The 15,617-nt window shown below is 33.4% G+C and overlaps 1 protein-coding gene across 2 annotated transcripts in view; it reads right to left on the bottom strand.

Moving 5' to 3' along the window:
* The window catches only part of Kif20b (kinesin family member 20B), a 60,106-nt gene that overhangs the window by 867 nt on the left and 43,622 nt on the right, over positions 1-15,617 (bottom strand). For both annotated transcript variants that reach the window (XM_040272746.2, XM_013362139.4), the window contains exons 26-31: positions 11,805-11,981; positions 10,958-11,068; positions 8,932-9,129; positions 6,767-6,868; positions 6,248-6,386; positions 674-816 (exon numbers count right to left, since the gene is read on the bottom strand). In XM_040272746.2, coding sequence (XP_040128680.2) covers positions 674-816; positions 6,248-6,386; positions 6,767-6,868; positions 8,932-9,129; positions 10,958-11,068; positions 11,805-11,981 — 870 coding nt within the window. The remainder of the gene's footprint in view (positions 1-673; positions 817-6,247; positions 6,387-6,766; positions 6,869-8,931; positions 9,130-10,957; positions 11,069-11,804; positions 11,982-15,617) is intronic.

The following is a 15,617-nucleotide window of genomic DNA, read 5'->3' on the forward strand; positions in this document are numbered from 1 at the left end:
TCAATCTCCTATCTGATAGCTACTATTGCAAAAAAAAAAAAAACTCTTAATTTTTCTTGGCCATTTCCTGTTGAAGTTTTTTCCTTTAATTATTTTTCAACCTTCACTTTCATCCACTAAGCAAATGTAAGCATGACAGAAAATTAGAACCTTCCATGTAGAGCACAGACTGTTCTGAATGAGGAGAATGAGTCACAGAGTCAGGGTGACAACTCCCATCTCTTCTTAATAAAGTCTAGAAGGCTTAAAAAAGAAGGTGGGAGGAAATGGCTAAATGTCAATTCTATATTTTTACCAAGCATAGTTGGACCCAGATGTGTGCAATTCTGGTGATAAACATAACAAAGAAAAATAGATGTTAAAGGCTAATAAATTACTAAATGTGATAATTTTATTGATGAAAATATATTCCTTGGATGAGGTTTCAAATGCAAATGAATGGCACTTACATACAGTAATATAGCATTTATATTTAATTCCTATAAGGTTATAATAGGGATATCTGATCAAAAGTATATAATCTGATCAAAAGTAAGATGTTTTAAGTGATCTGGGATCTAAAGGATAGAAATTCAAATCAATCAAAAATTTGAATTGTAATGAATACTTCAAAATTAAAATGGCCATGAACAGTTTTAGTTTTACATTAATGAAAATTGAAATACTAGCTTACCACTTGGCCAGATATATCAATAGGAGATGAAATTTCATTTGTGTACAATTTCCGTTTGGCTTTTTTTGGTTGAGACACATTTTCTTTAATTGCTTCTACATTTGAGACCTTTGAAGAGCTCATTGTTTCAATTATCTTCTTTGCTATACAAATTAAAATGAAAACAATGCAAAATATGAATGATGAAAAGACATGAAGAGACAACTGATTAAGAAAAACAGTTAAATCCTTCAGAAACAAATAATGATCATCACTAATGGGGAGTGCAAATAAATAAATAAAATAATATATGAATAATGTCCAGGTGGAAAGCTCTGTAAATTATAATGTAATCAATAAAACTCATCTTTTTCCATCAATGGTTTGGAAAAGATTTATGCCATGTTAAACTAGAAAGCAGAATCGTATGTAGCATTAAGGCCAGAAAACTTCTAGAATTCATAAATTTGGCAAAGTAGCCAGATATAAAAATTAACACCCATAAATCAATTGCGTTCCTCTACGCCAGTGATGAATCAACCAAAAGAGAAATTAGGCAAACTATCCCATTCACAATAACCTCAAAGAAAATAAAATCAATCTAACAAAAGAGATGAAAGGTCTCTACAATGAAAACTGCAGAACACTAAAGAAAGAAATTGAAGATGGAAAGATCTCCCATGTTCTTGAATAGGCAGAATTAACATTATCAAAATGGCCATACTATTAAAAGTGCTATGCAGATTTAATGCAATTCTTACTAAGTTTCCAATGACATACTTCATAGAAATATGAAAAGTAGTCATGAAATTCGTTTGGAAAAATCAGAGGCCCAGAATAGTCAAAGCAATCAACAGCAAGAAAAGTGAAGCAGGAAGCATCACAATACAAGACCTCAAATTTAACAACAAAGCTATAGGAATAAAGACAGTATGATTTTGGCACCAAAACAGACAATGAAGACCAATGGAACAGAAGAGAAGACACAGAGACAAACCCACACAAATACAGTTATCTCATACTAGACAAAGGTGACATAAACATACATTGGAAAAAAGAGCCTCTTCAACAAATGGTCCTAGAAAAATCTGGAAATACGTATGCAGTAATGAAATTAAACCCCTATTTCTGCACAAAACTCAACTCTAAGTTGATCAAGAACCTAGGCATTAGAATACAGACCCTGTGCCTACTAGAAGAAAATATAGGCCCAAATCTCTACTATGTTGGCTTACGAACCAAATTCCTAAAGCACAAGCAGTAAAATCAAGAATCAACAAATGGGATGGTATCAAACTAAAAAACTTCTCCACAGCAAAGGAAATAATCAAGAACCTAAAGACCGACCCTACAGTATGGGAAAAAATCTTTCCCACCTACACTTCAGATATAGCATTAATATCTAGGATATACAAAGAACTCAAAAAACTTAACACTAATTAAACAAATAACCCATTAAATAAATGGGCAAAGAAACCGAACAGGCACTTCAAAGAAGAAATACAAATGGTCAACAAATATATGAAAAAATGTTTAACATCTCAAGCAATTACAGAAATGCAAATTAAAACTATACAGAGATTTCATCTCACTTTAGTCATAATGGCAATTATCAAGAATTCAAGTAACAATAAATGCTGGCAAGGATGTGGGAGAAAAAGTATACTTATACATTGTTGGTGGGACTGCAAATTGGTGCAACCACCCTGGAAAGCATATGGAGATTCCTCAGAAAACCTGGAATGAAACCACCATTTGACCCAGTTATCCCACTCCTTGGTATATACCCAAACCATTTAAAAATCAGTATATGATAGTGATGCAGCCACATCAGTGTTTATAGCAGCTTAATTCACAATAGCTAAGCTGTGGAACCAACCCTAGGTACCCTTCGATAAATGAATGGGTAAAGAAAATATGGTACATATATACAGTGGAATATTATTCAGCCATAAAGAAGAATAAAATTATGGCATTTATCAGTAAATGAATGGAAATGGAGACTATCATGCTAAGTGGACTAAGCCAGTCCCAAAAAACCAAAAGCCAATGTTCTCTCTGATATGTGGATGCTGACTCAAGATAGGCAAGATAGGAAGGAGGATAGAGGTTCACTAGATTGGACAGGGGAGAAAGGGGAGAAGAAAGGGGAAATGGAATGGGAAAGAGAATAGAATAAATCAGATATAAATTTCCTATGTTCATATATGAATACAAGACTAGTGTAACATCATGTTCAACCACAAGAATGGAAAATTATACTACATGTATGCATGTCAAAATACATTCTATTCTCATTTTTAACTAAAAAATAAATAAATAAATAAAGTGGTGGATTTGGTTCAATAGATATGCATAAGATGTACACAATGAACACTCAGTACAAATAATGTACAACTGTAAAACCTTAAATACACACACACACACACACACACACACCCCACATGGATAGAAACAAAACTGTTAATAGCTGATTTCTTCTAGGAAGTAAAAGAGGGATTTTTTAATTTCCCACTTTGTACACTGGCTGTGTTGTTAATAGACAAATATACTGATTTCATTAGAAAACATATTTCCATGTGGGAGAATTCCCAAAAATAAAATCCTTATACATATATCAGATATATGTTTATATATATATATATATATATATATATATATATTTAAGAAAATACACTTAATTAAGAGTCTATTTATCAGGGGCCAAGCCTGAGATAAGCCTGAAAGAAATGAGTTTCAGGAATCAGAGTATTCCCAAAAATAAAATCCTTATACATATATCAGATATATGTTTGTGTGTGTGTGTGTGTGTGTGTGTGTGTGTGTATATATATATATATATATATATATATATATATATATATAATGTTTAAGAAAATACACTTAATTAAGAGTCTATTTATCAGGGGCCAAGCCTGAGATAAGCCTGAAAGAAATGAGTTTCAGGTATCAGAGTAGCCATTAAGAAGCTAAAATGACCCGAGCCTTTAACCAGTTGTCACAATAATATAAGCAAGAGGTTAGATCTTAGAAAGCACCATCTCCTACCATCCACCGGTCAGATTAGGTGGATCAGCACAGAAGCCAGGGTCACTGGACTGCCTAGAGAGCCCCAAACAAAAGGTGCTTGCAGTTTCATGTACCTTAGGGCTAGAAGTTTAGGGTAGGGAGATATAAGTGAAGAAGTACTGAGTCACAATGCAGAAAAGTTCTTCAAGTTGGCATCCCTTCTCCCTCCATAAGAAGTTGTTTGGCAGAGGCACCTTAAGAAGCCACAGGAAAAAGGCTCTCTAAGGAGGCACTGAGGCTAGGAATGCAGGTGTATATAATAGCAAGGCTAGCCAGGTCCTGAATCCTTGACAGTCACTCCCTTTTGAGACTATAAAGATTGAATGTATACCAGTTCTGGAACAGGAAAGGAAGTTTTCTCTCAGGAGATCTACCAGGTCTTTGTGATTGCACCTGACTGGGCATGAAAACAAAATCACACATATGATTTTGGCCTGGAACCAAACTCCTATTATGTGCAAGCCACTATACCAAATGCTGACATTATGTATTAAACATTTTGTCCTTGTGGAGCTTATCCTCCACAAGGATAATAAGAAAATAAGATAATAAGGAAATAAGACAGAAAAAAAATAGGATTGAGTAATGAAGACTGAGTGAAGCCAGTGATGAGGAGGTTTAGTGAAAGGGATCTTCCTTCCTTCTCACAGCATCAGCTCTGAGTTAAAGGATGAGGAAGCAGTTATGGTGTGTGCCGGATAAAAGCAAACAAAAGAAGATGCAAAAGAATGCAATGATCACAAGGTAAGAGAAGTGGCTGGCATATTCTAGGAAGTCAGAAGTTGATATGATTGAAGCTGGCGAATCATCAACCATAGAATAACAGGAGATAAGTTGGAGAGAGGGTCATAAAACAGGTCATGCAGAAGAATTGGGAAATCAAAGGAGTAACATAAAATAGAGCAATGAAAAGATCACTCTGGCTATCATGTACTGAATGGATAGAAGATAAGCTAGTCATAAAAGCTAGAAGACCAGAGATTCTGACTAATGGATTAGTAGAGGTTATCAGAGAAGCAGGATTTTTTTTCCTTTTTTTTCTATATTTCCAAGTGACCCACCAATCCAAACTAGAAATATCTTATATTGTTAGAAATAATTTTTAAAAATTCATGCCAGCTATATTAATAAGAAAACTGTGGAAGAATCAAGTCAATCAAGTACTCTCTTGAAAACATATTCCTTTTTAACATATGATAGTCAATAAAACTTAAATAAAACACAATCTTCTAATAAAAAGTCCCTCCACTCCAAATTTAAATGTTTAACAGTTTGCTATTTATCCTTCCAGATATTTCCTATGCTCAAATTATACATTTTGAAAAAAAATGTATTTCTTAAGAGTTTGAAAGGTCCAAAATTCTAAACTATGCACTAAAGCTATCGTAAATTTGAAAAGCACCTTAGAATATTTTCAATCTTTAAGAAAAGCAGTGATCTTCAATAATTGAAGGTGATTTAAGGTTTCAAAACTGTATCACATTACATTTATTTTGATAATGACATATCTGTACAAACTAGATTTTCAGAAGTTGAATTTTTACTGTTTTTTTAGCCTTAAATCTACTGGATGAGGCTATTAGGTTATTGGGTGTAGGAGCAAAACGAAAATACTTACTGAGACTAAGGGCAATGAACCAAGAAAATTTAGAAAACTCTAGAATAAAACTTTCACAGAAAGTATTTTCGCACAACCTATTAGACTCAACTCAATTGTCCCCCTGCCTCTGGCTCCCTTTTCTCCCCTATTCTTCATTTCTGATCTCTAATTCATCCAAGTGATCACACAAAAACCCACACCCCTACCCTCCACCAATGGTTCCTCCACATTCTACATGCCAGATACAGATTGCTTTCTGAAACTGCAAGAACATTCTCTATACATTTCTAGTCCTCTACCTGTGTAAAAACGGTTCTCTGTAGTTGATGTGCATATGTATATGTGTCCGTGTGTGTGCGCACAGCATATGATCTTAATATATACATAGGTATTAACATGTCCGCATTACACTATAAAGGAAAAAAGCATTATGTGTGTGATTTTTGTGAATTCAACAGATACTAAAAGAAATACTCCTGGCATATTACATTTGGACAGCGAATACTTACATAGGTATAGGCCATACACACAAACACACAAAAGATATACACAATAATAGTAATAGTAATCATCTCTGAGGGGTGTTATCCTGCTAACATTTCAATACCCATTTCCTCCAAAAAAAAATCTTCCCAAACCCCCTAATAAGAATAGTTTTCTCCCCTCCGATACCATCATGCCACTTTGCTTGGACCACTATTATATTAAGCAGCCTGCTCTATCTAGAACAACTAGTTAGATATAACCCTTTCTCTTCCAATACATAGTGAATATCTTGGTACATCATCCTTTTATGTTTCTTCCTACAGTGTCTACCTGTTTAAAGCATAATATTCACTGAATAAAACAGGTTTTGAGTCAGTATACCAATAAGATATCAGATAGCACTGAATCTAACAGGAAGGGTCATTTAATTTTCTACAAACCTTTTGATTGAAGAATTGTTGGAGAATGTTGAAAAAAGTCTCCAAATTTCTGTAGTGTACCTTCTTTTTTCTTAGTGGCCAAGTTTAATGCATGACTCCGTAAAGAATATGTCTTTTTAGATGATGGACGTGTGGAAACCTAATAAACAGACATTTTTTCTTATTGTAGATAAAAAATGTTATAAGGAAACAGTTACAGCCACAGTTAAATTAGAGAAGTTATGAATTCTTGGATAAGGAACTTGGGATTAAGTGCACAGGAAGAGGATGAAAGGGCCAAATAATAGAAAAATGAATTTGCTAGCTAGAGAGTTAAGTCAGAAGTGAGGCACTGCAGGACTGCCTGCTGATGGCCAAATGCTAACGGTCACATTCCAAGCTGAAGATAAATGAGTTACAATTGGACACACGGAATCTCTGGATAATTACTAATCAGAACTTGACTTCTTAATTTCCAGCTTCTATTTTCTAAATGCAAATGACAGAAATGGCTAATTTTATACAAATTAAAAGACAAACCTCTTGATCCTTTTTGACAGAAGAATTTCTATGCTCTGAAATAGGGAACTTAAAATTAGTTCTGGGTGTAGAATTCTTCTTATTCTCAGATTTCACCAAGTCCTAAAAATAATACATTTCAGCATTAGTTAATTTCTTGACAGTATATTCTTTGTCTAGCTCAAAAGAGAAAAATCTATAAAATGCCATTTTATCACTTAAAACTGTGGTTCTTATCTGGGGTCAGTTTTGACCTCAGGGGACACTAGCTAAATATGAAGATAGTTTGAGTTGTCTTTGCAAGGGAGGAAGATAATGATAATGACAACTAGTGGGCAGAAGCCAAGGACACTGCTAAACACCCCTGCAATTTGAAGGCAAGCCCCACAACAAATATGTGTCCAGCCCCAAATGTCAACTGTGCTAAGGTTGACAAACTCTGACTGCAGATATGAATTTTTCATATACATCATAAATAATGAAGTTACCCAAGCTAAATGATACACCTAGAAGAGTTAACAAGTTTCATTTGAATCTCATTTTTAAAATAAAGTACAGTCAAGTTATATCTAGCTTTTCCCCATTCCCAAATCATACAAGCATCTATGTTTAAGACCTCTCACTGAAATCTGTCAACATCAAAAGCAAAACAAACTTCACACAGGTAAAATATGGAAATTGAGAATTATTAAAATTTTTCTTTCTTACTAAATAGGCATGGAATGTTACCCTTTGTTTCCCCTACACTACTTCACAAAGGACGAAATCCTTTTATAGGTATATTCACTAAATTTAACTGTTTTACATCCTAGTAGTACCAAAGAAAATAAGCAGGAGAGTAGAGGGTAGAGAGAAGCAGAGGAAAAATCATGATTAAGCATCAAAATCCAAGTTACAAAGTAGAAGACATAAGAGTCATAAGAAGCTGTCTTCAAAAAAGGGGACAGACAAAAAGTAACCACAGGAAGCAAATAAACAAAGACTAAAAGGATAGGCCACCACATCCAGAGTATTCAATAAAGAGCTTTGCAGTCTTTACTGGATTAGAATACTGCCGTGTACAAATGATTTTTCACAAGAATCCATACAGTCAATTTATTACAGCAGTGAAGATACAGCATCATCAGTTAAAACATTAAAGTTTCTACATGATGTATCGAAAACTATCTGAAAAATCTTTTCTGAAACACATGCAAAGGATTTATACCAACAATAAAGTGAACAGACTTATATATTTTATCCTTCAAATACTACACTCAATTTTTTCTTTTCCCTTGGGGGGGGACTGGAAATGGACCCAAGAAAAATCAATTTAACACAGATAATGATGCTACACAAACACTAAAGGTATTATATGTGTAGCAGCAAAACTACACCGAATAATATAAACTTGGCAAATTTATTACCTAATAGAGGGCCTCAATAATATGGTTAATACTATCTGCTCTTTCACCAGCTTGAATATATACTATTCTTTAATGGAGTTAAACAAAATCAGCGAAAAGTAATGTTGCTAGAGTTTTATAATTAGTTTAAATGTAAAACAAATTACTTTAAAAAAAATGTTTACCCATTATTATATATCTACCAAATGCTGAGCAAAAGCTAAGCATTCTAAATTCATTAATATATTATTTCAAAAAGAAGGAAATTGAGGATGAGAAAGTTTATGTGACTCACCAGATCTACATGAATTAAGAGGTAAAAATAAAAAAAAGTTTGACAGCCCTACCATTCAGAAGCTGTAGTAAGAAAAAGTAAATAGTTTTAATCTATTACTTTATTGACACCCAAATTTTAATACTAGTTGATGGGAAAAAATTTTCTCCTTAAAAACTTGCTAAGACCATAGAGACCTAACATTTTAGTTAAATGACAAAGACAAGTTGCCTCTCTAATTTCATTATCATTCCTTTCCTCTTCCTCTGGAGGGAAAGTGATTAGTTTCAAAGAGACAAGTATATGGAAACCAGCTCCAATAAAATCCACCATCTGTGACCTATTACAGTTTAAATGAAAACAAGGAGGAAGTTTGTATTTTTACTCTTAAAGGGTCTAAAATATGCCTTAATGATTTTGATCTCCTTACAAACAGAAAGGCAGTGTAGCAGAGTTCAACTATACAAACAATAATAATAATAATAATAATATTTGCTATTAAATTTACTCATCAATTAAATACTTACCTCCTCCATTTCATCACTCTTCCTTTTCCGGGCCTTAGAAATCTTAACTGTCACTGGTGTAGTACAACCAGGGTGTTTTACTGCCATTTTGTTTGGCTGTAAAGGTGTAAACTGAATCTCTAACTCAGGTTTTGGAAATCGAGTACTCTGTTCATTTTCTGTTGACACTTCACAAGAGTCAAGAACTACAGATCCATCCTACAATAAAATTAAAAAGGAAAAAATAATTTATTTCAGAATATGAATTTACAAGCTACAAAATTCTCTTAAATGCCTAATAAAGAAAATAAAAAGTATGCTGGGTCACAGAGAGGATAAGACTGAGTTATCATCAACACTACTAGATTTAAACATGGAATGATAAAATTGGAAGAAAGTGGAGCTGGGGGTCTAGCTCGGTAGTAGAGTGTATGCTTAGCGTGCATGAGGCTCTGGGTTCAATTCCTAGAATCAATAAAAAATTGAGGGAAACTTAGAAATCAGCATTCTCCAAACTTGCATGATTATAAGCATTACCTGAAGACTTCATTTTAAAGAGTATAGGCCCTCACCACAAACCTACTTAGTCAAAAATCTCTGAGGAAAGTCCAGAATTTTTAACAAGCACCCTAATAATGGAAGACTTAAAGCTGGCTACAAATTTTTTGCTACTCTTCTCATTGAAAAAGGAAAGGTCTCATTCTCCTCTTGAATCGGTGCTGTCCTTAATGCTCTCTGTGGCAAATAAGATAGGGTAGAAATAATATACAGTTGTCTACGGTCAATGATAACAAGAATTCTAACCTCTATCCCGTCCTCTTGGATCACTAACTTCCAGGACATTTTCCCTCCTCAAAATCCAAACTAGAATATAGCCACTGTGTTGTGAAAAGCTCAGGCTATAGGCAGAAGTCTCATATAAGTTTAGCAGAACTCCCAAAATCAATTGCCAGCTATGCATGTTTGGGCTTTCAGCCTAACAGAGCATGTTGATTTCATGAAGGCAAAAAATGTACACAAAAGAACATGACAATAGGGTTCCCCCAAAATTATGAAATATACAATAACTTCTGGAATCGTTAATAGGAAATTGGAACCAGGAGGTTTAGATAACACATATAAATTTATGGACAAAAAAATGTTCTATGTGATTGCCCATATAATCAAGAATTAAACCTTATTTCTGGATTATTTGCACCAACTTTTTGATTTGTATTAATCCCTAAGAGCAATACAAATTATTTGAAACTCTACCAAGAACTGTCAAGGAAAGAATGATTCATGCTATTTTCCTAGATTAAAATAAAATGCCTTTCTCTTCTCATTTGCTTAGTAAGCCTCTACTCACCATTAAGGTCTCTAGCCCACTTCCACAATCCCCCAGGCAAATACACTGCTTTTTCTGCAAAGTTACTTGCAGAGTTCACTTCACGTTTCTATTACAACACTTAGCCCATTGTGTTTATAGCCTCAGTGCTTAGCAAACTTCCAAACACTGAACTCTATGAATAAATTAGTTTAAAAATAAACTTAAAAAGTAGTTTTATCATCAAAAATGAAATGACAAAGAATTTTTATCTATTTCATATCCAATCTGAGAATCTTTATATTATTCAGTAATTCACTTCTAGAAGCCTCAACCCAATACACATTAAAGAAAATTAATGTGAGTATTAAAGGCTGGTAACAAAGTTGTTATGTGGACACAATTCCCCAAAAACATACTATTTAACACAATGCTTACTAAAGGAACTTCTAATGAGAACAAATAATCACCCCTACTTTATCAGTTGTAGGATTTTCTATTTCTGATCATTAAGTTTGTGTGTATTAACAGATCTACTATTTTTAAGGAGATTAGCATCATCTGGGGATCCAAACTACCAAAAGATAAACCTCTAGTTTTCCTTCACACAGATCCATACACATACAGGTAATTATGAAGCAAGGTATCTGCAAGTATTGATTACATTTACTTGGAAGTGTTATAAAGTGACTAATGGTAGATAAAGAGAACAAAAAGAAAACCTTATTACTGAATATTCACCTCTACTGCATTCCTGGAAATTTCAAAACTTGTTGACTGAGGTTCATTTTCAACTCCATCGGTATCCACTGAAGTAATATGTCTGGGTTTGATATCTATGCTTTGTTTTTTCTAAAATAAGGAAATATTAAAGAAGTCATTATACTCTATGTACGTATAATATGTCAAAATACCTTCTACTGTCATGTATAACTAACGAGAATAAAAAAATTTTTAAAATGTCATTTTAACCTGAAAGTACATAAAACAGCTCACATAAAGAATACAAAAACTGATGGACATGGTGGCACAAGCTTTTAATCCCAGCTTCTCAGAGCCTGAGGCTGAAGGATCCCAAATTCTAGGCCAGCCTGGGCAACTTAATGAAACCCTATTTCAAATACAAAAATAAAAAAGGTTGGGGATATAGTTCAGTGGTAGAGCATTCATCTACTATGTATGAGACCCTGGATTCAATTCCTAGCCAAAAAATAATAATCTCCCCCAAGAAATAAGAATATGTATAAAATTAAGATTTGCATGGACCAAACAGTGAAAAAAAAGTAAAGATTTCAATGACTACCTAACCTTCCTTCTACCTCTGTCACCCTCAGAGATTCAGAAAAGGCTCAGCAACTCTCTAGCCATTTCTGAGTCTAGTCTAAGGACAAATTTGTAAGATTACTTTCATCTTCCAAAATATTTCATGTGCACTCTCTCATTTTACTTTCATGGCACCTTTCTAGTTAGGAATGGTAAGAATCATCATTCCTAGAACAAGATTCTAAATCCCATCAACATGTACAACTATAGTACATCAATGAAACATGTAGAGGAAAAAAAGAAGAAAGAACAAGAATCTACTGACTATTTCAGAAACTACTGGTGTGATCTTTTTTAACTGTTCAATTTCATTATCCTTCTGTATGTTACTGGAGATCAGTGCTTTCAGCTGTATTTCTAAAGCTGCAACCAGTTGATCCCGTTCTTCTCTCCACTTTTGAAGGTCACTATTTTTCTCGGCCAGCTGTGCTGTCAGTATTTCCTAAACAATAAATAGAGAAAATATTGAACTAAACTACATAATGAATCTAAAATGACACTATGAAAACAACAAAATAGATAACAAAATTTGTAGTGAAGTGTAGATAAAATATTTACCTAGAAAACAAAATACATTTTATGTCCACATTATAATTATCCATATTCCATCCTCAAAGAAATTTGTTTATTGGACATTTCTTTCAATAAACAATTGTAGATATAGCCTTTAATCTGATACCAATATTTCTACCAATAATTAGGAAAGAGAGGACAAAATTACAGTGAAACAAATGACAAATCCAATAGCAACAAACAATAAAAAATGCTTCATTTACAATGGGTTCAAAAAATCATGAAATACTTACTAATAAATTGAGAAAATATGTACAAAAACCTCAACATGAAAAACTATAAAGCACTGCTAAAAGAGATCAAAGAACATCTAAATAAATGGAGAGTAAATCTATGTTTAAGGATCAAAACACTCAATGTTGTTAAGATGTCATTTCTCTCCCCAAATAAGTCCAAAGAGTCAAGGTAGTTTCAATCAAAACAAGCTGGATGCACATGTGTGCAGAAATAAAAGAGCTGATTCTAAGTTAAATGACAATACTGATATAGAACAGTCAAAATTACTTTGAAAAGGAAAAACAAAGAGGAAGCAATCAATTGTCATTTCAAGCCTACTGTAATAAAGACAGTCTGATAATGCCATAAGGATGGACAGAAAAATCAATAAAAGAGAAAAGAGGGTCCACAAACATAAGGTCAACTGACATTCTACTTAAGTGTCAAAGAAAGCAACATTGAAACAATAGTCTTTTAACAAAGGATACAGGAAGACCTGCATAATCAAATAAAATATAACCAACTCTAATCTTATATACTATATCCAAAAATCAATCCTTGGACATAGGCTCTTACAACACATTACCTAAATGTCTATCCAGAAAAATATAAAGAACTCCTACAAATCAACAAGAAAAAATCAGGCAATCCAACAGAAAACCAGGCAAGGGGACTTGTAAAAGCAAAGTCAATAAACAAATGAAATAATTTAAATCTTACTACTAATCAGGAAAAAAGCATATTAAAACCATTAAAAAAAAGATTGACAGTATTTTGTGTTGGTGGGAACATACAGAACTGCAATACTAGTTTGGAGTACAATGGATACAATTATATTGAAAATCAGGCCAGAAACCCACTAGTTTCACATATATACATACTCTCTCATTCAGCAATTCTATTTTATATACATACGCAACAGAAGTATATGCACATGTGCACCGAGATACTCTTAATGCCAAAATCAGAAAACAATACAAATATCTTCAACATTAAAACAAATAAATGGTGGTATATTCATATACTGAAACAATCAGCAGTAAAAATGCAACATGAATGGTTCACTCAAATGTCATTGCAAATGAAAAAAAATAAGACACAATGTATTCATATCTGACCATTTATATAAAATTCAAAATGAACAGAACTGAAATATAGCATAAAAAACAGAATGATTATTTTCACTGACAAAGAGGCAGAAGAGACAGCCTCTGAGATGCTGGAAATATTCTATTTCTTGAAATGGGTATTAAATGGGTGCTAGCTTTATAATAATTCACTGAATTATATGTATGTTTTGTTTACTTTCTGTCTTATATGTTATAATCAATTTTAAAAATCAAAAATGTAACCCTTAAATGGCACATACACAACCTAAATATGGTTATAAAGAAAATGGGAGAAAGAAGCAAACAACTTTCCCTAGGACCAAAAATCCAAAGAGCTAGGCACAGTGGAAGACCTACAGTTTCCAGCTTTAGGAGACTAAAGCAGAACTGCTTGAACTCAAAAGACTGAGGCCAGCCCAGGCAACATAATGAGGCCATGTCTCAAAAAAACAAAAAAGAAAAAGAAAACTCCAAATGAGTTTTTCTATGTACATTATTGCCCAAGGTACCATTTGCTAGGAAAAATAGCCTTTGACAACTTATAGTTTTGATTTTACTTCTTGTCACTTATTCATGGTAAGTTTGACTAAGCTGTAGGATAGCAACAAAGAAACAGAAGCAACCTCTGTAGCAGCAGAACTCTGTTCAACCCAATATTTCTTTGCTAATAGTTTGGATCTAAAACTAAAGGCCCATGTGTTGAAAACTTGGTCTCCAGATTCATACTGTTAGAAAGTGGTGGAATCTTCAAGAGGTGGAGCCTACTAGGAGATTATAGGTCATTAGGATAAACTCTTGAAGAGGATTGTGGGACCATAGTCTCTTCCTCCTTTTTTCACCATTAGGATGAAAGGTTTTCTAGTCACATGTTCCCTCCCATCATGATGTTACACCACAGACCCAAAGCAACAAGCCAACAGATCTTGGACTGAAAGCTCTCAACTAAGAGCAGAAAATAGACCTGTTATCTTTATAAGCTGATTATCTCAAGTATTTGTTACAGTACAGGAAGCTGCCCAACAGATTCCTAGAAATAGTTCCAATCACATGGATTTAGTACATGAAATGAAACATATGACCATCTCAGAGATACAGTAATGACAAGCATTAGTCTCAGATTTCTCATGACAAAAATAAAAATGCTGATATTCTACAGAAATATGACAATTAAATATAATGTAGTAGTCTGGATTAGATCCTGAACCCAAAAAGATAGTAATTAGAAACCAGTAAATTTCAAATAAGGAATATAATTTAGTTAACAGTATTATAAAGATTAATTTGTTGGTTCTGATGATTGTATTATTATGTAAGATATCAGAAATTCTTTTTAACTTTTCTGCAAATATGGATTTCAAAATAAAAATGTAATGTTAATAGGACCAAATGAAGTTTATTTTCACCAAAATACACAAAAGAGAAAAACTCAAGAAGAGGCCCCGTGCCTTCAGAAAGACAGATACTTCAAACAAGTCTTTTCTGAAATATGGCTTCTGTTTTTTAGAGACTATATATGGTACACAATTAAATGTAATCTATCTACAAATCTACCACTGAGGGCTTGAGGGATGCTGCTGCACTTTTGCTTTGCTTTTCTACCTATGCTCTTGGGCCCAGGGACTGAGTCAGTGCAGTCAGTGCACTGCTTTGTGTTCCCTTTCCACTTCAGCCCTAGGTCAAACGAAGTCTTCTTTTCATAGAAAAGTTTAGCTTCAGTCAAGTTTTATCATAAGCAAAGAAAAGACCAACAGATAACAATATGACACTGCCAAGTTACTATTATGATTAATAAAACTACTTTTTTATTTAAATACGTTTGATGACTCTTCTTTTTTCCGACTGTGTGTTAAACAGTCTGACAATTAAAACAGGAAAAGTAAAAAAACAAACAAAAAAAAAATCCAACAACACAAACAGGCTAAGATGGAATCACAGAGCTACAATTAGCCAATGAAAAACTAAACATCCTTTCTACCTATATTCTAGAAACTATTAACTTTTTACAAAGCCTTGTTAAAATTGACTTTTGAAGGAAAATACACTCACATTAGAATCTGCAGTTCAAAATGCTCAAAGTTTAAAATACTATAGGGAAAAATGGAGCAGTCCAAAAGGCAGAGATTTTTAAATTCAGTATCTACATATTGAGATACAATTTCCCAATTTGCTAAATGAATTGA

This window comes from Ictidomys tridecemlineatus, chromosome 1, assembly GCF_052094955.1.
Source record: "Ictidomys tridecemlineatus isolate mIctTri1 chromosome 1, mIctTri1.hap1, whole genome shotgun sequence".
Taxonomy (NCBI): Eukaryota; Metazoa; Chordata; class Mammalia; order Rodentia; family Sciuridae; genus Ictidomys; species Ictidomys tridecemlineatus.